Source organism: Dreissena polymorpha, chromosome 6 (assembly GCF_020536995.1).
Source record: "Dreissena polymorpha isolate Duluth1 chromosome 6, UMN_Dpol_1.0, whole genome shotgun sequence".
Taxonomy (NCBI): domain Eukaryota; kingdom Metazoa; phylum Mollusca; class Bivalvia; order Myida; family Dreissenidae; genus Dreissena; species Dreissena polymorpha.
In genome coordinates, this window is record NC_068360.1 from 82,499,828 (window position 1) to 82,527,767 (window position 27,940).

At 35.9% G+C, this 27,940-nt stretch overlaps 1 protein-coding gene across 1 annotated transcript; it reads right to left on the reverse strand.

Moving 5' to 3' along the window:
- Positions 1–326: 326 nt before the first annotated feature.
- On the reverse strand, positions 327–26,661 carry LOC127834793 (ankyrin repeat domain-containing protein 42-like). The gene is made up of 14 exons (XM_052360835.1): positions 26,593–26,661; positions 22,321–22,475; positions 21,168–21,275; positions 20,192–20,311; positions 18,094–18,229; positions 17,334–17,534; positions 15,006–15,131; positions 13,943–14,122; positions 12,949–13,074; positions 12,331–12,480; positions 11,993–12,103; positions 7,115–7,241; positions 4,799–4,937; positions 327–2,498 (listed from the first exon to the last, which is right to left on the reverse strand). The coding sequence occupies exons 1-14, from the start codon at positions 26,597–26,599 to the stop codon at positions 2,331–2,333; spliced, it is 1,854 nt and encodes a 617-aa protein (XP_052216795.1). The 5' UTR covers positions 26,600–26,661; the 3' UTR covers positions 327–2,330.
- Between the last annotated feature and the right edge of the window lie 1,279 nt (positions 26,662–27,940).

The following is a 27,940-nucleotide window of genomic DNA, read 5'->3' on the forward strand; positions in this document are numbered from 1 at the left end:
AATACAATTAAACTATGGTATGCTATTAATACTTGCTATCTTAAATATAAGCATTCTATCTTCTATGTGGCAAATAATAAATTTTCTAAACACTTACGAAACCACATCAAAAACTCAAAAGCCATATAGATGCGAAATTACATCACACCATAAGCATATACGAAATATCTTTTTGAAATGTAAATATGTGATGTGATGTGATAAAACTATCGGACCAACAAATGTATATTTATTACAGGTTAGAGGTTATGTGCAGCTGCTGGCTTTATAACATTGATTAAACGCAGTTTCCACTTTGATTTATGAAATTCAAATCAAACAATATAAAAGGTTTCATATGTTTATATTATTGGCATAAACATTTACTATTATCATATTCATTTAAGTGATTTTAACATATATCTATCTGTAATAGTTTTATCACATATGTTAAAAGAACGCCAAATATTCAAAGAACAGAGTGGCGTAACATTTCATTTAATGCAGTTAAAACAATAATGCGCTTTATGCCGACATGGAAAGAGCTTATACATATATATTTTCAAACAGCAACAGTCACCATTGCATTTGTGTGTTAGTAGAATCAGTGCGAAACGAATGATTTTGGTCTGAATCGTAAATGTTCGTAAACGGCGACGTGTTATCATTATGAGTAATAATGATCGGCCTAGTCAGTAAATATAAATTTAGTATTACAGTGTACATGCATAATCTACATTAAACTATTTAAAACATTGATTTGGATGCAATTTTATGACAGGGTAAATTCTCACACTGTGATACAAAAATATAAAACCATTTTCCACTGAGCACCTCCATATATGAATGATCTAGTAACATTTTCAAATAACGAATCCCACTGTCTTAGATCAGCTTTGCAAAAAGATCTTGTTTTGAAAAACAAACCACATACAAAATACTATAGTGATAGATTTGCATATTATTGTATTATCGTATGAAAAAATTAAGAGTCAGGATTTGAGAAACAAATTTTCAATATCCTCACTTGAACATTGTTATAAAGCATATTAACTTCAACAAATTACAGATAAGAGTAATTTTATGTTAAATATCGATATAATAATTGAAAAATGCAAATAAAAGTTATATACCAACAAAATGGTTTCTGTATGGAATCATATTTATTAATATTATTACATGATGCAATAACTGTCTGTATAGTTTAGTGTAATTATCTGAATTAAATATCCTCCTAAATTTACATTTTCGGACGCATGTTAATCTGAAAGGGTCTATAAATTAATAATGAACTGCATGTATATCAAATTTTAATTTGATTATTACACCATGGGCATAAAAATCATATATGTCCAGAATTGATAGAAAACTAATGCCATATTTGGAACATAATTATTTGGGAACAATATTATCTTTTGACGATTCCCTCTTTTATCTGATAAAATTTAAGTAAACAAGCATTTTTTCCGTCATAACATTATTCTTGTTTTCCCCAATAACACATCAACACCAAATGTAGGTTCAAAATGCAAGCTTAAAAAACAACAATTAGATATTAATTTGCAATGTTATTGCCTAATACGATTTTATATTTTTACCCATTTTCATATAAAATAAATGTATGTATGTGTATTCTTTAGAGCATTTAAGATATTTAATACATTATGAATTAATAAAAAATACACACCTTGATATGATATTGAAAACAAATTTAAACATGCATTTTAAACAACAAAAAAACTGTGAATAATTGTTTCTGGCAGTATGAGTAACCAAAAACATACAATGCAAAATGTTTTTTAATATGTATTAACACGTAAATACTGAAGCAATATATTCACCATATAAGTAGAAAAAGTTATAAAATATAAATAAAGTATCTTGAATAAATCGTTTCAGAAAATGAAAACAACATTAAAATGCACTACATTAACATTAACTAAAATACAGCTATGTATACCTTCTTCATCAAATGAGACTGAGTGTAATGCGAAAACAAAAGAAACAACCTGGCAGACTATTATGTTACCTAATTTAACCCTTTCCCACTCAGAAGCAAAGTGAAAATTGCTATGTGCAAATAGATTAAAACCAGAACAACCTGCGCGTAACTCGCAGTCTGTTTAGGTTTTATGCTGTTTGCTGCTCATCAGTATCTTAGGGTTGGAAATGAAGCCTGTAAAACTTGAAGACAGTAAGAAAGGTCTTTAATTAAATTTAGCCTTCTCAGGGACTACGAAAGCGTCAAAAATGTATCAAAGTGGTAAAGGGTTAAGCAAACAGAGTTAAAACTTCAACAGCTTTACCCAGATCTTAAAAAATGTCCCGCCTTTAAAAAAAACATTTATCTCTCATACAACTTTCTGATATCTTGTCCCTCGTTTCTCTTTGGACACATTTCTTTTGATGAACACTCCTCCCTCGTCTTGTGATCTCTTCTTCACGCCAGAGCGTTTCTTCACGACTCGTTGTTTTGTCGACTGTCTTGATTGGTGCCCGTATCCAGCATCAGATTCCGACTAAAAATGAATCAATTACAAGGGAGGACATTTTATATGATTGTCATGAATTTAAATAGGATAGGATATTGTCAATGACAATAATCATAAAAGTGACATAAATACAATATTATATGTGTTGTCAATAATCGAAAATCTAAAAACAGCTTTTAATTATGTGTCATACACAGAAAGCTATTTATACAAATAAAGAATAATTTATGTGGCGTCAGAAAAATATTGCATTTATGCTTAGGAATACCGGTAATTAATATGTAAACATGCCTAAACAGTAAACAGGAAAATAAATTGTCAGAACACAATATCCTATCGACATAAAGGCATGTGAAAGTATTCTAATTAAACTAGAGTGCTGATATTGTTTAGATACAATTCTAATTTACAAATGACTTCTACTTTGCGTTATGCATATAGTTTTTTATGGACGACAGGGACGGGTTTTTTTGTCTTCAAAAATATTTACCATCACAAATAATATTTTGAGTTGAATAAATTGTTGAACATTTCAGCGTTTGATCTGTGAACTGTGTTACTGAACTTTAGACTGTTTAAGTGCTTTTCAAAAGAGTTTGCTGATGAACAGTGTTGGATAGAATATAGAAACAAGGGCTGTTTGTAAAACATGCATGCCCCCCATATGGGCTGTCAGTTGTAGTGGCAGCCATAGTGTGAATACGTTTTTGTCACTGTGACCTTGACCTTTGCCCTAGTGACCTGAAAATCAATAGGGGTCATCTGCCAGTCATGATCAATGTACCTATAACGTTTCATGATCCTAGGCCCAAGTATTCTTGAGTTATCACCCGGAAACCATGTTTTTACTGTTTTGAATCACTGTGACCTTAACCTTTGACCTAGTGACCTGAAAATCAATAGGGGTATTCTGCCAGTAATGATCAATGTACCTATGAAGTTTCATAATCCTAGGCCTAAACATTCTTGACTTATCATGCGAAAACCATTTTACTGTTTCGAGTTACTGTGACCATGACCTTTGACCTAGTGACCTGAAAATCAATAGGTGTCATCTGCCAGTCATTTTCAATGCACCTATGAAGTTTCATGATCCTAGGCCTAAGCATTCTTGAGCTATCATTCGGAAACCATTTTACTGTTTTGAGTCACTGTGATCTTGATTTTTGGCCTAGTGACCTGAAATCAATAGGGGTCATCTGCAAGTCATGATCAATGTACCTATGAAGTTTCATGATCCTAGCAATGCATTATTGAGTTATTATCCGGAAACCATTTTACTGTTTCGAGTCACTGTGACCTTGACCTTAGACCTAGTGTCCTGAAAATCAATAGGGGTCATCTGCGAGTCATGATCAATGTACCTATGAAGTTTCATGATCCTAGGTCTAAGAATTCTGAGTTATCATCCAGAAACAATTTTACTGTTTTGAGTCACTGTGACCTTGACCTTTGACTTAGTGACCTGAAAATCAATAGGGGTCATCTGCCAGTCATGATCAAGGTACCTATCAAGTTTCATGATCCTAGGGGTAAGCATTCTTGAGTTATCATCCGGAAACCATTTTACTGTTTCGAGTCACTGTGACCTTGACCTTTGACCTAGTGACCTGAAAATCAATAAGGGTCATCTGCTAGTCATGATCAATGTACCTATGAAGTTTCATGATCCTAGGCGTATGCATTCTTGAGTTATCATCTGGAAATCATTATACTGTTTCGAGTCACTGTGACCTTGACCTTTGCCCTAGTGACCTGAAAATCAATAGGGGTCATCTGCCACTCATGATCAATGTACCTAGGAAGTTTCATGATCCTAGGCCTGAGCGTTCTTGAGTTATCATCCAAAAACCATTTGGTGGACGGACCGACAGACCGACAAACAGACGGACCGACATGTGCAAAACAATATACCCTCTCTTCTTCGAAGGGGGGCATAATAACACAGACCATAATTTTATTATTCTATGAAATGTGTTCTAAAGGGAAAAGCAAGTTTTGTACCAAAATTGCATACATATTTGGATAGCATCATGTTTGTTAAACCCTAGTTTAATATTTTAGCATTTATACAAACTGAATTATATAATGATTCTATGCTGGTATTTTTCTAATGATTTTATATAATCTCTGATTAATATTTGAATATTTTAGATTTTAAATACGAAGTAAATTGATACATTTTCTGAGTGTATGATGTAAAAGATTGATGGTGCATTTTAACACATAATATCGAGTACGCTTAAGTTTGTAAGTATATTGATTATTTATCCCTGGCACACCAAAATGTGCATATTTACAAACGTAAAAGACATAGTTCCACGTACATCACTGTCATCCCCTAGTTTTGCCTGCAGACGGTAGCTCAGGTCAGCCATGTCTCGTCTGTACTGGTCGAGCTGGGCCTCCAGTTTCTCACGACGTAATCGCTCGTAGTCCAGCTGAGCTTCTAGTTCATTGATTGTTCTATAAAAAGACAGGTGCATGATTTATTTCCGTGACAGTTATTTAGTTACTCAACACATAAGAGCTCGTAGTCGAGCTGAGCTTCTAGTTCATTGATAATTTTATAAATATATAGCTGCCAGTTTTATATGTGTGAGAATTACTTAGTTTCTAACGATGTTATATCTTGCAGTCAAGTTGTGTCTCTTATTCATAGATTGTTCAATCAGAAGACATTGGCATAGATACTATTGATTAGAATTACTTAGCTACTCAAGAGATTCACACTCATAACAAGTATACAAGTGCCTCCATGTCGTTCCTAGTTTTATAATGAAACAGATTGAAGATTGATCTTGCAAACATTGTATCTTTTGTGCCAAGTCAATTATATTTCGGTTAGAATAACTCAATGCTTTGGTAATGTTACTTGAAAAAAGTAATAACGCTGAAATCTTTTTAAGAAATTTCCTCTGCATTACAGGCCTTTTCCGCCCTATGCCACGGGTCCGAATATCTGCCCCATTCCCAATACAAATCTGATTGTTTTTTTCCCAATTGAAAAAAAAATCTCAATTCGAACAAATTTTTTTTTTTTTTTTTTTAAACCTTTAAATATATAAGTTAACCTAATCCAGTGTAAAAAATATAAAAATATTGCATTATTAAATTATCTGTTGCCTTGAATTTGTTTTAAACAAGAATATCAGTGAAACTGATGGATGCTCCCTGATGATGCGCTTTGTCAATGTATGTGTTAATAAACACCTAAAAAATCTATTATTAGCCTCTGTGACCTTGACCCAGTGACCTCAAACCTCATCAAAAGGTAGAGGTCCATGCAAGGTACCTACATGCCAAATATGAAAGCGATTGGTATCGTATTGAAGGCGCTATGAGAAACGGTAGCAAAAGTGTGACGGGAGGAAGTCTATTATTAGCCTCGGTGACCTTGACCCAGTGACCTCAAATCTCATCAAAAGGTAGAGGTCCATGCAAGGTACCTACATGCCAAATATGAAAGCCATTGGTAAAGTATTAAAGGCGCTATGAGAAACGGTCACAAAAGTGTGACAAAAGGAAGTCTATTATTAGCCTCTGTGACCTTGACCCCAGTGACCTCAAACCTCATCAAAAGGTAGATGTCCATGCAAGGTACCTACATGCCAAATATGAAAGCAATTGGTTAAGTATTGAAGGCGCTATGAGAAATGGTAGCAAAAGTATGACGGAAAGAAGTCTATTACTAGCATCGGTGACCTTGACCTTGACCCCAGTGACCTCAAACCTCATCAAAAGGTAGAGATCCATGCAAGGTATCTACATGCCAAATATGAAAGCGATTGGTTAAGTATTGAAGGCGCTATGAGAAACGGTAGCAAAAGTGTGACGGAAGTAAGAAAGTAAGTAAGGAAGGACAAACTGGCAACTATAGGCTCCGCGGAAATTTATTTCGGGGAGCATAAAAAGTAAAATATGTTAAATTGATTATTTAAGACTTTCCTTATTTTTCCCCAAATCCGGCGTTTCGCGCGATTTTTTCCCCTCAAAAAAGGCTAGGCTCTTCCCCCAAAAATCAGATAAAAAAACCTGCACGTATCACACATGTTCATAATATTTTGTAAAATTTTAATAATATGTTATCAAAATAGTTGTTATTTACCAGTTAACGGCTTCTTTGAAATATAAAAAACACTATTTACATGCGATTAATTTTCCCAATTGAGCCACTTTTGCGATTATTTTTTTCCCCAAAATGGGAATTTTCATGACGCGAAATTCCCAAAATTCCAGTGTGTCGTTTTCCCAAAATGGAGCGGAAAAGGCCTGAATTATTTACAAGTTTTGGATTAAGCCATTTTCTTTGCCAATACAAATATCAACACACAACTGGTGAAACAAAGGATTCATTGACAGATATTCACTGCACATTTCCTGCAGGTTTGAATATGGTCACAAAGGCAAATTTACGACTTCAATCACAAAGGCAAAGTTACAACTGCATTCACAAAGGCAAAGTTACGACTGTATTTACAAAGGCAAAGTTACGACTGCATTCACAAAGGTTAAGTTACGACTGCATTCACAAAGGTAAAGCTACGACTGCATTCACAAAGGCTGAGTTACGACTGCAGGCACAAAGGCAAAGTTACGACTGCATTCACAAATGCAAGGCTATGACAGCATTCATCACTCACTTGTCCTTGTCTTTGATGGTCTGTAGCCTCTTGCGATCCTCTGGCAGTGACCCACCAAGCTGCGTATAATTCTTCTTGGCAATCTCCAGCAGTCGCTCCAAGTCCTCAACTTTACGTCGGGCCCGACCTGATAATGATATTGATTGGGTATGTGGAATACAGTGTAAATGTTTGTTATTCAAGTAAATAGACCATGTAAAAGGTATTATCGTCAAGCAATTGACGATAAGCTGATTATGATTTATAGCAATTTATAAGTATAGGCTGTATCTTGTTGCATGTGTTATTCAATCAAACGGAATGTCACAGGAGAAAAAAGACGAGGTTTGCAGTGGACACTGACCCCAGTCTGAGAAAACTGGACTACTCAGATGACATTTATCTCCTTGCTACACTTACCTCAGCCTAAGAGAAGCTGGACTACTCAGATGACATTGATCTACTTGCTACACTGACCTCAGTCTAAGAGAAGCTGGACTACTCAGATGACATTTATCTCCTTCCTACACTGACCTCAGTCTAAGAGAAGCTGGACTACTCAGATGACATTGATCTCCTTGCTACGCTTACCTCAGTCTAAGAGAAGCTGGACTACTCTGTTGACATTGATCTCCTTGCTACACTGACCTCAGTCTAAGAGAAGCTGGACTACTCTGTTGACATTGATCTCCTTGCTACACTGACCTCAGTCTAAGAGAAGCTGGACTACTCAGATGACATTTATCTCCTTGCTACACTTACCTCAGCCTAAGAGAAGCTGGACTACTCAGATGACATTGATCTACTTGCTACACTGACCTCAGTCTAAGAGAAGCTGGACTACTCAGATGTCATTGATCTCCTTGCTACACTGACCTCAGTCTAAGAGAAGCTGGACTACTCAGATGACATTTATCTCCTTCCTACACTGACCTCAGTCTAAGAGAAGCTGGACTACTCAGATGACATTGATCTACTTGCTACACTAACCTCAGTCTAAGAGAAGCTGGACTACTCAGATGACATTGATCTACTTGCTACACTAACCTCAGCCTAAGAGAAGCTGGACTACTCAGATGACATTGATCTACTTGCTACACTGACCTCAGTCTAAGAGAAGCTGGACTACTCAGATGACATTTATCTCCTTCCTACACTGACCTCAGTCTAAGAGAAGCTGGACTACTCAGATGACATTGATCTCCTTGCTACGCTTACCTCAGTCTAAGAGAAGCTGGACTACTCTGTTGACATTGATCTCCTTGCTACACTGACCTCAGTCTAAGAGAAGCTGGACTACTCTGTTGACATTGATCTCCTTGCTACACTGACCTCAGTCTAAGAGAAGCTGGACTACTCAGATGACATTTATCTCCTTGCTACACTTACCTCAGCCTAAGAGAAGCTGGACTACTCAGATGACATTGATCTACTTGCTACACTGACCTCAGTCTAAGAGAAGCTGGACTACTCAGATGTCATTGATCTCCTTGCTACACTGACCTCAGTCTAAGAGAAGCTGGACTACTCAGATGACATTTATCTCCTTCCTACACTGACCTCAGTCTAAGAGAAGCTGGACTACTCAGATGACATTGATCTACTTGCTACACTAACCTCAGTCTAAGAGAAGCTGGACTACTCAGATGACATTGATCTACTTGCTACACTAACCTCAGTCTAAGAGAAGCTAGACTACTCAGATGACATTGATCTCCTTGCTACACTGACCTCAGTCTAAGAGAAGCTGGACTACTCAGATGACATTTATCTCCTTGCTACACTTACCTCAGCCTAAGAGAAGCTGGACTACTCAGATGACATTGATCTACTTGCTACACTGACCTCAGTCTAAGAGAAGCTGGACTACTCAGATGTCATTGATCTACTTGCTACACTAACCTCAGTCTAAGAGAAGCTGGACTACTCAGATGACATTTATCTCCTTCCTACACTGACCTCAGTCTAAGAGAAGCTAGACTACTCAGATGACATTGATCTACTTGCTACACTGACCTCAGTCTAAGAGAAGCTGGACTACTCAGATGACATTGATCTACTTGCTACACTAACCTCAGTCTAAGAGAAGCTAGACTACTCAGATGACATTGATCTCCTTGCTACACTGACCTCAGTCTAAGAGAAGCTGGACTACTCAGATGACATTTATCTCCTTGCTACACTTACCTCAGCCTAAGAGAAGCTGGACTACTCAGATGACATTGATCTACTTGCTACACTGACCTCAGTCTAAGAGAAGCTGGACTACTCAGATGACATTGATCTACTTGCTACACTAACCTCAGTCTAAGAGAAGCTGGACTACTCAGATGACATTTATCTCCTTCCTACACTGACCTCAGTCTAAGAGAAGCTAGACTACTCAGATGACATTGATCTACTTGCTACACTAACCTCAGTCTAAGAGAAGCTAGACTACTCAGATGACATTGATCTACTTGCTACACTGACCTCAGTCTAAGAGAAGCTGGACTACTCAGATGACATTGATCTCCGTGCTACACTGACCTCAGTCTAAGAGAAGCTGGACTACTCAGATGACATTTATCTCCTTCCTACACTGACCTCAGTCTAAGAGAAGCTAGACTACTCAGATGACATTGATCTCCTTGCTACACTGACCTCAGTCTAAGAGAAGCTGGACTACTCAGATGTCATTGATCTCCTTGCTACACTAACCTCAGTCTAAGAGAAGCTGGACTACTCAGATGACATTGATCTCCTTGCTACACTGACCTCAGTCTAAGAGAAGCTGGACTACTCAGTTGACATTGATCTACTTGCTACACTGACCTCAGTCTAAGAGAAGCTGGACCACACAGATGACATTGATCTCTGTGCTACACTGACCTCAGTCTAAGAGAAGCTGGACTACTCAGATGACATTGATCTCCTTGCTACACTGACCTCAGTCTAAGAGAAGCTGGACTACTCTGTTGACATTGATCTCCTTGCTACACTGACCTCAGTCTAAGAGAAGCTGGACTACTCAGATGACTTTTATCTTCTTGCTACACTAACCTCAGTCTAAGAGAAGCTGGACTACTCAGATGACATTGATCTCCTTGCTACATTAACCTCAGTCTAAGAGAAGCTGGACTACTCAGTTGACATTGATCTACTTGCTACACTGACCTCAGTCTAAGAGAAGCTGGACTACACAGATGACATTGATCTCCGTGCTACACTGACCTCAGTCTAAGAGAAGCTGGACTACTCAGATGACATTGATCTCCTTGATACACTGACCTCAGTCTAAGAGAAGCTGGACTACTCTGTTGACATTGATCTCCTTGCTACACTGACCTCAGTCTAAGAGAAGCTGGACTACTCTGTTGACATTGATCTCCTTGCTACACTGACCTCAGTCTAAGAGAAGCTGGACTACTCTGTTGACATTGATCTCCTTGCTACACTGACCTCAGTCTAAGAGAAGCTGGACTACTCAGATGACTTTTATCTTCTTGCTACACTAACCTCAGTCTAAGAGAAGCTGGACTACTCAGATGACATTGATCTCCTTGCTACACTAACCTCAGCCTAAGAGAAGCTAGACTACTCAGATGACATTGATCTACTTGCTACACTGACCTCAGTCTAAGAGAAGCTGGACTACTCAGATGTCATTGATCTCCTTGCTACACTGACCTCAGTCTAAGAGAAGCTGGACTACTCAGATGACATTGATCTCCTTGCTACACTGACCTCAGTCTAAGAGAAGCTAGACTACTCAGATGACATTGATCTACTTGCTACACTAACCTCAGTCTAAGAGAAGCTAGACTACTCAGATGACATTGATCTACTTGCTACACTGACCTCAGTCTAAGAGAAGCTGGACTACTCAGATGACATTGATCTCCTTGCTACACTGACCTCAGTCTAAGAGAAGCTAGACTACTCAGATGACATTGATCTACTTGCTACACTAACCTCAGTCTAAGAGAAGCTAGACTACTCAGATGACATTGATCTACTTCCTACACTGACCTCAGTCTAAGAGAAGCTGGACTACTCAGATGACTTTTATCTCCTTGCTACACTGACCTCAGTCTAAGAGAAGCTGGACTACTCAGATGACATTGATCTCCTTGCTAACAGGTACCAAGACATCAAAAAACTTAAATGTCTCTACACTAAAGCAATCAGGATTTGACCGATGATCAACCCCCAGAAGATGGAGGTCTTGAGTGCCAATGAAAATAAAAACCCAATGCCGAACATGGTTAACCATTAAAAAGGCCAATTTCGCACTTTGTAATAAAGGCCCTTTTGGAGATCCACAGAATTATGCACTCATACAACGATCGGGATCTTCATCAGTAATGTTCTACAATATTGATTCCGAAGCTGAATGACTTCCATTATTATTTAGAAGCAATAAGAAGTCTTCCAGAATAAATGTCTCTAACAGACTCTCCAGATTGTCATTGCAAACGCCATCTGAAATTGAAGACCTACACACAAGAATAGGATATCAACTATAGCTGAAACATTCCATACAAGAAACTGGAATGGCCAATTTCCTGCCCACTACTCCCAATTGCTTTATGATGTACACCCCACTAGAAATAAAACCCTGGGCAATGGCAGGAGAAAAGACATTAAGGCTAAATATTCAGAAGGACTTAACGAGTCTTAATATTTTAATAGAGTTGACTCATCACAATTGCCTCAAGCCCCAGACTATACTAGAAGACATGCCTGAGTGAGTGAGTTTATTGCTCAATAGAGTCTGGTTGCAAAAAGATAGGCTGATAAGTACTAAACTTAGTGTGTGAATTTCAGAATTTATATAAAGGTCAGATGTGTCTTTGCCACTACATGGGCAGACCTGATTAGACCTGAAAAGAACAAATTAGACAGATTTTCCCTTACCTCGGGATTCTTTCTTCTGTTTATCGCTGACAGAGATGGAGGCCCCGTCTGTGTTTCCCTCTGTGCCTCCTGCTTCCTCGTCTGACCACTCCTCCAGGTGTTGTAAGTCATCTGTAAAGGGTGGGAAAACAGATCTGAGACGCGTAAATCAAACTTGCCGAATTAATAATGGACAATATTATCTAAATGCCCCAAACCTATTACCCTATATTCCGCAACACATGCAACAGAACATTGAAGAACAAAATATATAATTTAAAGATTCTCACAGAACAAAAATGACAAAGCAAAGTCTAATTATTTATTTAAACTGACCCATTTCATTCACAAATTGTTACCTGGGTTTCCGCCAAGAATTTTCACACATGTTTTGTTGCCATATCTGCGTGCCACATCTAGCGGTGTACGACCCTGAGTGTTGCGTAGTGACATGTCCGCATTCTTTTCTAGCAGCCATTTTAGAATGTGGGCATGACCTTGGGCTGCAGCTGTAACATATTATATATATATATACATATTTGCTAATACAAAACTTGAAACATTGTAAGATAATGTTAACTGTATTTTAATATTTTCTTGTTATGTTTGTTCATATTTGGGTCCGCAATTCTGCTCGATTTTTCCATCTCACAATGTATTAATTTTTCCAAATGATTGCCGAAAATTCCCAATTGAACATTTCCAAAAATAAATTTAAATATATTTCAACCATTAAATCCCTATCAGGTCTCTAAGATGAACCTTAGTAAATATAATATTGAAAACTCTTTTATTCTCAATTTTAAAGTAATTGTTAGAAGAAAAACCAACATCTACTTCCGAATTTTAGTCGAAACGACGCATTTTTTCCCAATCAAAAGTGCCCCAGCTCCATTCCCAAAATTGTAAAAACACTGTTCATGCATCAATTTCAACTCATGTTTAATAACAATTATACACTATTGTGGCCTTCTTACCTTTATGTGCGGCAGTAGACCCCTTTTCATCCTGCTCGTTGATATTACTGACGCCTTTCTCTATGAGGGACGCCAGGTGTTCCAGGTCTCCAGAAAATGCTGCAAGGTGTGCGGGATATCCAAGATCTGCAAATGAAATCAGGACCAATGAGGAAAAAAAATCTTGATAACTATTTTAGTCCTGATCTTAAACATGTGTCCCATCCTAAATACATACTTTATGTGTGAGGCATGATGATCTTTCACTTCATAAAGCTTCACAACATAATGAGTGAACAAAAGCTGAGTATATGATCCCTGAAAAAAAGGTATCAGGACCCAAGAGACAATATAAATGTCCATATTTAACTAACCTGATACATTCCGCTGACACAACAACGACAGTGCAGTACAAATTAATGTATTTTTTATTGTCTAAACATTAAAAACAGATATTGATTCATGCTGAAAGCCAGTTTTAGTTTACAACTATCCTGCTAAAATATTGGTCATATTTAAACCAATTTAACCTTTTCTCACTAAGAGGCGAAGTGAAAATGGTTTATGCAACCAGCATAGAATCAGAAATGCCTGTGAGTTAATCGCAGTCTCTTCAGGTTTTATGCTGTTTGTGGCTCATCAGTACAGAATGGTTGGAAAAGAAGAATCTATTTATGAAGGTTTTTAATTTAATTTGATTTTCTAAGGGTCTTCAGACACGTCAAAATGCATATCTGAGTAATAAATGGTTAAGCAACATTAACTACTGTTACAAACAATCTACTTTAAATAAAGCAACCTTAACTATTTTTACAAAGCAACTGCTTCCTCTAAGTAGTTGATCACTACCTACCAGCTTGACACATGCAAGTTTGTAAGTCTAAAATATCTTGTTCATTATAATATTTTATGGACTGGAAAGCGTCGTGTTTAATAGCTAAATTGATCTCTATGATATGTTACTTAAGTTGTGTGTTATTATTCCATCGAATTATTCGACAGTACTGTTACAAACCTTCGGCCTCCTCTTGTTCCCCCCTGAGTAGTGGATCTCGACCAAGCAGCTTGACACACGCCAGTTTGGAGAATCTCCTGGCCACGTCACGCGGGGTCTCGCCTGATTGGTTTGTAATTGACATGTTTGCGCCCATCTCTATAAGCCACTGTAGCACGTGCACGTGGCCCTGCCCAGCAGCTGAGAAAACATCAAATAATTAATAATTATGACTCTGTTATAGTTTTGGGTCAATATCTCTTATTTGTTGTGCAATTTTCACCGAACATGAATATTGGGAGTTGAGAAATGGGAAATTATGCAAACACGTTTTTTAAAGTTACCCCCTGTTGTCTATCTATAAGTCATCATTTCAATATTCATGACATGGATACTGCAAGTTTTGAGTCAATATCTCATAGTTATTGTTACATTTTACAGAACTCAAATATTGTCAATAATGCATACACAACTGTGGACTGAGTTACCCTATGTTGATTTTTGCTTCAGGTCAAGTTTATACCATATGGATAATTGAAACATGATGCCATTTTACCCATTATAAAATCCATTAAAAATGTTGACTGCAATACAATTTGACAGCAGAGTTATATTTCCAAAGTCAACACCAAATTTTTTTAATTACCTCCATAAAAACATTTATTTGTTCAACTATGCTTTAGTCACTTGACCAACCTTAGCATGATTGATGAGTAAAGTATCGGTGATATTTCCAAGGACGCATGGATTATTTAATCATTGAAAAAATACATTTGTTATACGAAATAATATTAAGGAGCTGTCTGTGCTGATCACATTTGGAGTATTTTGTTTCCTATACAAGGCATATTAAATGTGAGTTTTACGTACATTTATTTGTATTGATAAAACATAGATTATTAACTGTGAAAAGAAACTTTAGGCAGCACAAATTTTCTTTGTATATAATATTGTCATGGTAGAACAAACCATTTGTTCACTGTATATAATATTGTCATGGTAGAACAAACCATTTGTTCACTGTATATAATGTTGTTATGGTAGAACAAACTGTTGCCTTCTAAGAGCCTAACTGATATTTCACCTTTATGTGCGGGTGTTGAGCCCTTGTCATCACGTTCATTTATGTTCACTACTCCATTCTCCACGAGCATTCTCAGGTGGTCAAGGTCACCGTTGAATGCAGCCACATGGGCAGGGAATGCCAGATCTGAAAAATTATCACAAAAATGCAGTCATTCTTTAGTAATAAACAAATCATCTTTCCAGATATGTTATGAAAACAACATACACTATTGCAAACAGATATCAGTAATCATATTACACACCTGACCAGTCATGTAATGATAAAGTCTATAACAAACGAAAGTACTGAATGAAAGAAACAATTACTTCAAATCAGTAACAATGTGAAGTGATAAACAGCATCTACTACACTTGATTAAAATCCCTGATAAAGAAAATTCCAACAATGAAATGAAAAGATCTACAAGGAAAAGAACACATCAACAATCACATAAACTTACTGATGTCCTTTTCAAAATATTCTCTGATTATCAACTCAATTTGACTCCATTACCATGGAAAAAGCCAATTATTCTAATGAAAACATGACCCTTCCCACTCATAAGAAAAGCAAAAATAGCTATGCATAAAACCAGAACAGCCTGCCACTTCCAGCTTTTATGGTATTTTTCATTTGAAGGAAGTCTCTTCACAGCAAAAATCAAGATCAGACGGGAAGTGTCGTTACAGGTTAAACCAATACAACAATAAGGTCATAGACTCAAATTTAATTTGATTTTCTAAGGGACTACAAAGAAATCAAAATGCATCTGAGTGGAAAAGGTTTAAACAAATACAACAATAACGTCATACAGTCGTGTTCACCAAAAGAATATACTTTAAATTGGGAATATTTTCAATAATTGTTTTAGTTTTGGGAAATTATCCTCCTTAAACTACCGTTATTAGTTTTGAAACGAAAAATATTCAATAATTACAGGTTTCTGAAAATTTAGAGACCAACATTAAGGTGTCCTAAAATTTGACTTATGCTGAAATAAGTACAATAATTTTTTTGTGATTAACTCGTCTTTTTCTGCTTTAAAAAATTAATACAATTGCACAGAAATTGCTAGCTCTTGCCTGAAATGATATACAGCAAAAATGTTAAAACAAAAAAAAATCTGCTTCCTTAATAGGACGACACTGTTTCAAATCATGTTTGGTGAATCCATTATTTTCTACCGGTATACATGGTTAATTACCAAATTACCCAAATTAAATGGTCAATTGCCCTCAGGCATGCATCTGCAATGTTTCATGACCTTAATTTAAATGTAACAAGGATATCAGTGACAGCAAAACTGATGGATGCTCCCCAATGACGCTTTGTCGATATATGGGTTAATTTTGTGGAAACAAACGTGTGACATTGAGAAAATCTATTATTAGCCTCGGTGACCTTGACCCCAGTGACCTCAAACCTCATCAAAAGGTAGAGGTCCATGCAAGGTACCTACATGCCAAATATGTAAGAGATCTGTAAAATAATGAAGGCGCTATGGGAAACTGCAAAAAAAATGATGATGGAAAATCTATTATTAGCCTTGGTGACCTTGACGCCTTGACCCCAGTGACCTCAAACCTCATCAAAAGGTAGAGTTCCATGCAAGGTACCTACATGTCAAATATTTACGAGATCAGTAAAGTATTGATGGCGCTATGAGATACTGTAACAAAGTGTGACGGAAAATTTAATTATTAGCCTTGGTGACCTTGAACTTGACCCCAGTGGCGTCAAACCTCATCAAAAGGTAGAGGTTTATGCAAGGTACCTACATGCAAAATATGTAAGAGATCTAGAAGATATTGGAGGTGCTATGAGAAACTGCAAAGAAATGGTGATGGAAAATATATTATTAGCCTCGGTGACCTTTACTTTGACCCTAGTGACGTCAAACCTCATCAAAAGGTAGAGGTCCATGCAAGGTACCTACATGCCAAATATGTAAGAGATCGGTAAAATATTGAATGGGCTATGAGAAACTGTCACAAAAGTGTGACGGAAGGAAGTACGGAAGTACAGAAGTACGGAAGTACGAAAGTACAAACTGGCCACTATATATATGGAGAGCATAAAAATCCATAATCAAAGTGTAACAAGATAAGCCAAAACAGAGCAAAAGTCTGTAGAATAGCGTGGTAAAATATACTGTCTGAAAATTAAGAGACATTAATTATGGACAAAAAAACCCGTATGTCTGAAAATTAAGATTCATGAAAAATCATTATTTTTGCTGAAAAAGAGGGTGATCAAATTATTCAAATGCTGCATGTAATTTTTTGGGTTGTAAGTCTAATCTTATATCTAACAATGGGTTTGTAAATACAGGCCCTATAGACTCACTCTCAGCCTGTTCCGGGTGGTCCCGTTCCCACTCGATGCCGTTGATGTACTCGATGATGGCGTCCTTATAGAACTGCTGGGCGAGATCCTTGGGCGTCTCCCCCTGGTCGTTACGGGCGCCCAGCATGTGCGTGGGGCTGATACCTGTGCTGACGAGGAACTTCAGGCAGGGCAGGTGACCCTCAGCTGCTGCGTTGTGTGCTAAGATCAACAGAGGGGATCAGTAAATGGATAATCTAACATAATCAACAAATATCCTCTATATCAAACATAGATTTGTTCACCACTTAACATAAGTTGTTTGAATATTGTCCATAGACTTTGAGTTATATCAAATACAGGGAAACATTTTGCATGATATTTGAAACGTAAGTATTTCTAATGCATAGACCTACTTAAGTAAGTAAGCTCAACCATACAATGAATATACATTAAAAGTACACATATATTGATGCTTCAAGGTTAAAAAAATGATATCTCGTATTAATTTTAAATAAATCTTGATAAAAACTTACATGTTCTCAATACAAGGGTTAATCTTTAAATAAAGTCCAAATAAACAAGCACACTAGCAATTTTAGAGTAGACCTGTGAGTTTGATGGCAACAAAGTTAAAATGATTAATTACAATGCTTGGTAAGACCAGTACTTAGTATATTTCAAGATAAAAGTTAATAAAAAAAAACTCGACGCATAATTTCAAGGGAAAGATCACATTGCAACCTTTTCAATTGAATAGATAACAACAACAGCAAATTACCTGGGGTATTCCCGATATTATCGCACTCGTCAATACTGGCACCCCACTTGTTGAGTAGTTGTAGACAGCCCAGTCTCCCGTGGTAACAGGCCGCATGTACCGGCGTCCAGCCATTCTTGTCTGTTGTGTTTATGTCCTGAGAAAACAAATGACAGTCTCTGCAAAAGTCTACATGTGACCTCAGACAAAGCTAGTTACAGGGACCATTTTTTACGCAACCAACTTAGCCAGATGTTCTGATTTCTGACAGAGGAAGTGCCCTTGCTATTTTACTTTAAGGGACCTGTTTATCTGTTTGATAAAATTATGCTTTTCAAAATAATTGTCAGGCGAAGTTCTGGTTAAGTATATTTGATTTAATTGGCCAGTAAATATGCATTTGGATCAGTAATCATAAAGACCACCACACCTCGTGACAAGCTAATGGAATGACAACTTTACTGAGACTGATTCGAGTAACAGGTATAGTTTTGTCCATGCTTATGTCCTTCCGGAATAAACATGTTAAGATGAAACTTAATAGGTTATTTAAGTTTCTGACCCAAGCCGAACGCTCAATTAGTTACACATTTTTTTATCATTTCCAAAACATGATAAAAAATCCATATTTTTTTTTTTACAGATGTGACGTCATTAGATGTTTAGCATAATCAGAATCTGAATTACTGAAATCCATGACTGGCCTAGTATTTCATGCATACTTTATCGATATTTAATACTGGAATGAACTTGTAAAAGCCATTGAATTCATTGTCATATTTGCTGTTTTATAAATGCATGCAGACTTAATATGTTCTTGTAAAACTACTACAATCATATTTTGTTTAATTCATTTGATGTTGAAAATAAGAGTTAATAAATTACACAATTACTAATTTATAATACAAGTGCACACAAATACCTAAACCATGCAGCAATGTACAAAATGCTCAACACACTTAGTGTTAAATCACTCAAATATAATTAATATATTATATTGAATAAAATATAAACAACATAAAAAATTACATTATAAATACATGTCAAGTTTTTCCTGTTTGTTTTTACAAAACAAAGTAGATCGTTTTGTCTATGTTTTCATATATTTAACATCATGAACAGATTCTTTTCAGAAAATAGGACACTTTAATTTCATAAATGATTGTTTTGGAAACATGCTTTATCTAAGTGTAACACACACACACACACACAATCCACAACGAGACTTCAACATTAATAGAAGCTATTAGTATATCAACAAACCCAATCTGATACGCCATCCTGGCTTTAAGTGTTAATACCTTTAGTCCTTGTTGGTTCAAAAAACCCTTCAACGAATTCAATTGACAGTAAATCAATGAACAAAATAAGAAGTAAGCAAATAAAGAAATGCTTAATCATTAAATGTATCCTAGTTAACTCATTGATTATTAAATAACAAGTTTGCTAGAAAATTATGTCAAAGTTTAAATTAAAGCACAAATTTAGCCTAAAAATCAGAAAAAAACTGATTAGAACAACTCAAACAGCAGTGTTTCTTTTATAATGACCCTACATTAAACACCCATATATGAAAGCTGGCACTCACAATATGGGATTTATAATATTATACAACTGTTCTCACTACTAACAAATTATCCATGCTCTGGGAAATTGTAAAGACACAGAAGTGTTCCTTGCAAAACAAACATATGAGTCTTGTTCCGAGAAAACTGGGCATAATGCATGTGCCTAAAGTGTTGTCACAGATTAGCCTGTGGAGTCCGCACAGGCTAATCTGTGACGACATTTTCTGCTTAAACTAGATTTTCTGTAAAAAAGGATTTTCTTTAAAAGAAAAATACAATTAAAGCAGAAAGTGTCGTCCCTGATTAGCCTGTGTGGACTGCACAGGCTAATCTGGGACGACACTTTACACACATGCATTATGCCCAGTTTTCCCAGAACAAGACACATATGCAGTGATATTGTGCAACTGTTAATGTTACAGGCGGAACCTTAACAGAGTATAACTCTATGGGGTTTTATTCTGTCCCTGTTTTAATGTGGATACAGGTACATAAATAAGGTATTATTCTCACTTAAACAGTTATATCTTGCGCATGTTTATGTTACTCACTGTGCCAGATCTTAGGATGGTGTTGAGGGTGAAGGAGTTCCCGTGTGCAGCAGCCAGGTGGCCCGGTGTGCTGCCTCTATGATCCTTGGCACTGAGGTTCACATTGTTGTTAGCAAGACCCTGAGGAGAAAAATATACAACGTTGGAGTCAGTGCACTTATATAAATTTCAAATCACAAATAAATAATTTAAATTCAGAATACTTATATTTTTATGCTGTCATGCTATGGAAACATAACTAACAACTTGTGTACACATGCACAAAGAAACTTTCTGCCATTTTTCAAATATAAAGAACACAATATTTAGAAGTTTTATTAACAGGTCCATCAGCCTCTTGGTAGAGTATATTTATAGGGTGGACTTGCCCCTGTGACCTTTCAGGGAAAACACATTGATTTTGAGCAAAAGTGGGTCCATTTTACCCTGGTTACCCAGGTATTTGCCAAACATATAATTTTGATCCAAATCAACCAGTCTTAATCAATTGCTTCTTATCATGACTAAAATAAACGTGTCTAATAATTCTGCGATTATAGCTCCCAAATCCAAAGTTAATTTTTAACAAAACCAAACGATTTTATAGCCAATTATCAAAACGTCTCATTACTAGTTTATTGCTTTCTTTATTGAAAAGTTTTTATTTCCAGTCATGAGTGTGGTATTTTGTTCCAATCAAGATGTTGTAAATTCAGTATGCCAAATTAAGTGCTATAAAAACATTTAGTTTAATCAATTTACGCATTTTAAGAAACAAGTATCAGGTTAACATTTAATAGAAAATATAAAGTATTGCATCCCTTTTTCAACCATAGTCTTTTCATTTGCTTTTAAAAATCAGCACACACAAAATCTACAGATTTACAGTTTTTGTGTTAATTTACAAATCTAGACGTGCAGCAGAGGGAGAGGGGGATGTTACGGCTGCAGCGCCCTGCTATTCTATTCTTTCCAAGTTCCTTTAAAAAACATCTACCTGTAGGCATGCGTCTTGACCCCGTATTGCGGCTATGTGTGCAGGGGTCCAACCCTTTGGAGTGGTAACCGTGGTGTCAGCACCATGCCATAGCAACCAGTGAAGACACTGAAATCATAAAGTTAAAAATATACATAGATTTCTAATTTAAGAAGGAATTTACAATTGTATGCATTTTAGTAATGAAATAATCACATGCCTGGTCGAACACTGATTAATATTAATTTAATCATCCACAGATTGATCATTCTAAGTAAAAATATGACTAATGGGATTGTTTTTTTAATTCGTATTATTGGGGTTTGAATTTCATTGGTTAATTGCAGTATATAGATAATACGGTTAACACTAAATTGAGTTATACGTAAATAAGACAAAGTTTTTAATTGAGATTGACGGTTATCATAGGGTCACTATAAGTTTCCATTTTGATTTCTCATTAATCCAATGCTGTTCAGAACTTTTTCTTACCTCTTGTATCTTTATCAGAGTGTGATGGTGGGAGAATGGTGGTGCAGGAACTTAACATTACATTTGGCATTTTGATGAAACATTTACATAGCAACAGAAAATGAAAATATTAGCGAAAGATCAGTTTTGAAGAAAAACTGCATGATTTGAAATTTTTAGAGGCGGTAACTGCTTCTACTCTATAAGATCAACAATAAACATGGCAACGCCCCAAAACCAGGCTTTAAACTTTTAAGATAATTGTGCAATCCCCATTTAAGTGCATTTTTTTATATTTTAGTTACAGTGATGATCATTAGCACCAAATGCTCCCGAGCTTGGTCTGCATGTAATTTACCTGCATAAAAAATTGCAATAAAATAACTCCATCCGAACACAAGTCATTGAATGAAAGCCAGTTTTTTTCTTAGGAATCACCTAGTCAAATTGTATATTGAGCAAAAACTGTTTTTCTATTTTAAGTAACAGTGAGCTCAACCTTGACCAGGCTGACATGCCTCAAGCTGGGTCTGCATACAAGTATACAAAATTGAATACTACAAACTGAAGTTATTGAGAAAAAACCACCTTCTTGAAACCAGCTGCATGCTAGCCTTGGTTGAAAACCTGTTAATAAAGGTTAAGTTATCATAGGGCTTCTTTAAGATTTATTTTTTAATTATCACAATTTTAATGCACTTACTTCAAGAGCCCCCACATTACATGCGCAGTGCAGGGGAGTGAACTTGTCTCGTTCGTTGACCTCGTTGATGCTGGCCCCTGCTTTCACCATCGTCTCCAAGGCCACAACATCCCCAGCATTCACTGCCTCGTGGATGTTTGCGTATTTTTTCTGAGCTATATATGAAATTAATGTACTTATGAAATATCTATCAGTCTTCATTCCAACAACTAAAGATAAAGCCTGGCGCTACTAAAAGGCAGGAGGGGGGGGGCTATCAGCCAAGCAGACAATATAATGGTTTGGTGGGCCTCATTTTAACTGTGAATGTACAAGCAGATAATAACAATTAATGCAGATTGAAATAGTCACAGCCCCTTGGATATTGGCATACTTTTTCTTGACTTAAACAAATAAATTATGAACATTTACAATTTATATTAATATCATGACCCTTACAAATAAAACCATGCAAAAGTCTTTTTCCAAACATCTTGTATATTTTATTTTAATGTCATTTAAAAGCAAATTTTAAGACACCTTTAAATATACGACTTCAATACAGAAAATATTTCCACTCCAAATATAAATACCAGTGCAAGCCAATAAGAGCGCACACACATTTGCCTAGACACACAAGAAACATGTACAGCACAACACATATGCTTAAATGAATTCCATGTTGTTTGCTAAATCTCTTAGTTTGTTAAAACGAAAGTAAATATGTACCATAAAATTAATATGTCATTTATTTATTGTCCTAAGAGCAGAATTTTGCATAAAATATAGAGCTAACTAGGAATGTAATTATAACAAGGGCTGTTTGTAAAACATGCATGCCCCCCATATGGGCTCTCCGTTGTAGTGAGAGCCATTGTGTGAATATGTTTTTTGTCACTGTGACCTTGACCTTTGACCTAGTGACCAGAAAATCAATAGGGGTCATCTGCCAGTCATGATCAATGTACCTATGAAGTTTCATGATCCTAGCCATAAGCATTCTTGAGTTATCATCCGGACACCATTTTACTATTTCGGGTCATCGTGACCTTGACCTTTGACCTAGTGACCTGAAAATCAATAGGGGTCATCTGCGAGTCATGATCAATCTACCTATCAAGTTTCATGATCCTAGGCCTAAGCGTTCTTGAGTTATCATCCGGAAACTATTTTACTATTTCGGGTCACTGTGACCTTGACCTTTGACCTAGTGACCTCAAATTCAATAGAGGTCATCTGCGAGTCTTGATCAATCTACCTATCAAGTTTCATGATCCTAGGCCAAAGCGTTCTTGAGTTATCATCCGGAAACCATTTTACTATTTCGGGTCACTGTGACCTTGACCTTTGACCTAGTGACCTCAAATTCAATAGGGGTCATCTGCGAGTCCTGATCAATCTACATGTACCTATCAAGTTTCATGATCCTAGGCCTAAGCGTTCTTGAGTTATCATCCGGAAACCATTTTACTATTTTGGGTCACCGTGAGCTTGACCTTTGACCTAGTGACATCAAAATCAATAGTGGTCATCTGCGAGTCATGATCAATGTACCTATGAAGTTTCATGATCCTAGGCCCAAGCGTTCTTGAGTTATCGTCTGACAACCACCTGGTGGACGGACCAACAGACCGACCGACCGACATGAGCAAAGCAATATACCTCCTCTTCTTCGAAGGGGGACATAAAAATGAATTATTAAAACTATGCCACAAACTGTCAACAACAGCCATGACTGCACATGAACACTCAATTTCCTACCTGGCTTTGCTAAAAATAAAAAATAAAATAAAAAATCAGGTAAGTTATTCAGGCAAACAAACAATTAAAAATATTGTCAACAAGCATTCAAGACCATTCACCCAAGATCAATTTTTACAATATTATACTTAGTTGTTTTCACAGTCAGATACATCTGAACTTTTTTAAAGCTTTAGTCATCACTGCTAGTTAGGGTCTGTGTGACCATATTAAGCTTGTTTTTAATTTTTGTTATATTGTTTGTTTATTTATTTTGTTTTTTTTCTATTATCAACAGTATCAAAGTTTGTAGTTCAGCGCTCTATCAAATGAGCTAAACCTTTCTGAACCTAACATTGAAAGCAATTGTGGACATTTATCCTTTTTTTCCGATTGAGTAGCTCAAATATTTTATATTCTTACACAGCACCTGCAAAATTCATATAAACAAAGAAGAAAATCTTAAATGGATTATTCTGCAATAATTATGGGCGGAGCTTATACACTTATACCCTATTTTAAACATAGGTGTAAATAAGGCTTGATTGGTCATTGTCGGCTCGGGTACTACTAACATGTACCCTGGGTAACCTTAAGTATACTTACACGTACCCCGGGTACAGTAAATATACTTAATTGTACCCGGTCGATATAAGACTTATCCAAGTTGTATTCCCTCCCAATATCCGATGTCGTAAAAGGAGCTACTGATTATCTTCAACAAACTTCTCTTAAAAAAAATCTCCATCAACATGCTTTTTTAGAATGAGTATCGATTAATATAGAGGCCATTTTACAGAAAATTTACATTAATGTGAATATAATTAATTTTTAATAAACGCCGACAAGGACCGATTCAGCGTTAAATTTCCCGGGTACAATTTAGTATATTTACTGTATCCTGGGTACATGTAAGTATACTTAACAGCACCAGGGGTACATGTAAGTAGTACCCGAGCCGACAATGACCAATTGAGCGTAAATAAGACCTAGTTGCAATAATTCAACTTAGAGTTGCAATGCGCTCTCTCTTGTCCATGGGTGCAAAATGTTATCAACAATGCAAGGGTTAAGAAACACTGAAACTGCAACTACTTATTAAAGCTTTCCTATTTAAACCACAAACTCATCCAAATGGTACCATTAAAGCAAGAAATAATTGATTTTTATTGACTTTGGTTTTGTTTTGTATGCTGTATCCGCCATATTGGAAAATTGACAATATTGGTTAGGTCACAGTACACCAATATTTTGCATGTCGGGTTATGTGCTCCAGCCTTTAAAGTCAATAACGATGTGGTATTCGATATGGAATACACTGTTTCAAATTTAAACATAAACATGTCATCGAGAAAAGTGTGTTGAAACATCGTCATGTTTTTATAGGGTGCATGCAAAGGATAACATCCGTAGGTTGCCATTCAGGTAAATTTAACATGTTTATTCATTATTTTCCTCAATTTGTCTCTAGCGACGTCAGTTTAGTAAAGCGCACGGATTCCGTGGGCTGAACTGCACCCATGTATAAGAAGGGGTGCAGATGGAATCCCAGAGCCGCTATAGCAAAAATTATCAAAGGCTTTGGGAGTCCGTTTATATGGACTAAAATAAGACCTTGAAGACCAAGAAGAAATAAAGACGGTCAGTTGAAAAATGTTACATATAATGCAGAATTTAAGTTTGGGATTAAATACATTTCGTGATAAAAGTTGAAACATTAAAATATCATGATATGCACAATGTAGCTGAAATAATTCGCGTTCAGAATAAATCTGAACGCTGAAACTCCGGTCTGTAAAAACCATAACGAAAAAGGAATACAATGCTATTATATCAATATGCTTAAAATTGCAAAATAACATAACCAACTCATAAAGTTTTAGTTAAGAAGTCCATTTTTACCTCAAATAGCGTCGAATTGAAGTTAAAAGGCATAATTTGTTTCAGTTAAACTTCTGCTTAAATCACAATATTACAATCACTGACCTCTCGTCATGTTATGAAATATTTAAATATCAACCAATCAGAAGAAGCCATTACAGTGTAATAGGCTGCGTTATCGATTAAAATCTACCTGCGGTATACAGCGGGCACAGCGATTGGAATGGAAAATGTAAGTAGTGTGTTGATTTAAATTGGTCAGGCGTGCAAAATTGAAAGATTCATTACATAATTCTTACGGAACATTATTGAGAAATGAATTATCTACACAGGTATGTAAATATTATTGCAATCCGTTGATACTAACTGTCTGATATCGGGGCTTGAATGTTGCGCACCAAATTCCTTGCGCATCAATATAGACAAAGAAGGAAAACTTTCGCTATTAAAAAGATAGAGTGGACTATTGACGCCAAGAGTCTGCCAAAGCAAAAATCATCAAAAGACTCTATGGCGGCAATTTATATTGACTAATGCACAATGATACTCTAATTTTATTTATGCCAATGCCAATGGATGGACGTTGACAAATTCATATTTATAAGGCAAAATGTGTATGTTAAAAAAAAAAAACTAATGGAACATATCGAAAACTAAATTGAATATACATACCAGGCATATTTTGTTGGTTGCCAACTTCTTGTTTACAAATGTCTGACACCTGTCGTAACCAGTCTTGTAACAGCGCATCTGATTGGCTAATATTTCTAGGTGCATGAAAATATTTTATTTGTAAGAATTGCTTAGTGTCTTGTTTTGGTAAGGATTTATAATTTATTTATCTTTTTATTTTAATTTACTAAAGCAAAACATCGATAAATTAAATCCCCATTTTAAATAAAAAACATCATCAAATACAGTCAGTGAAATATATTTGATTTGCTTCTGTTGCACAAATAATTTATTTAGATAACAAAATTACAGGTCCATTGATTATCTTGCCACTGAACACTTCAATTCTTCCCCATCAACCTTTTACGTCTACTCAAAAAACTCATTTTTTAAACTGAAATAATATAAAAAAACACTTTACAGGTTGGTGAATGAAATTTCCCAAAACAATTGTAATAGATTCAAAAAAGAATGTTTGCATTATATTCAAACAAGCAAAATAATAAAATAATGTGACTAATATTTTTTTTTAAATATGAGTTACTTTATTAATAATCAATCGAAATAGTAAACACTAACAAGCGTTTATAACGCTTTTCATTAATAATTTGGTAAAAGCTTGTATTACATAGACAGGGTTTAAACTATGTTGCAAATTGCATAAGCCTTTGTGGTGTATTTGTAGCAAGTTTGATTCCCAGGTGTTTTCTCTTGTCATTCCATTTTTTTCAAACTAGTCCAAAAATTAGTTGTGTTTGTAAATTAATTTAACAATGTTTTCAAAAATGCCAAAATCTGCGCTCATGTCGCTGCTAAATAATAATGGGAACAAGAGTCAACCATGCAGTAACCCGCTTATATAAAACACTAGCTAGGCACTTAACTAGTCCATATAAACAGACTCCCAGAGCCTTTGATAATTTTTTCTATGGCGGCTCTAAGCTGAGAGTTGAATTATTGCAACTAGGCACTTGACCAACTGACCTTCCTGGTTCATAACCACCTTTACTACAAACAACAATGCATATTAAATTAACTGGCTACCAACATCGCCTATAAATTTACCATTTTACTGGCTTTGATTAGCTATTCAGAAAGAGTTTGACATACATGTCTTGTAAAAATATTTGTTTACTGTGGGGAAGTCACGGCTCACAAGCAGTAAATTGAACAAATTGTTAACTTAGAGGGACTTGTGACTTAATAATAGAAATGATCACAGTTTATCTCACCTAATATGTACCATTTTTGAAGTTGAAAGTTATTCTCTGCATGTAATTTTCCTAAATGTATTTCAATATAATGGATCTTCTAAAAACATGGTCAACGGTACATGTTTTCATTTCAC

Coding starts and splice junctions, on each gene's coding strand:
- LOC127834793 (XM_052360835.1), bottom strand. Junction 12,481..12,948: donor GTCTACTGCCGCACATAAAG/GTAAGAAGGCCA, acceptor AATATGTTACAG/CTGCAGCCCAAGGTCATGCC. Junction 2,499..4,798: donor AACTAGGGGATGACAGTGAT/GTACGTGGAACT, acceptor ATTCATTTTTAG/TCGGAATCTGATGCTGGATA.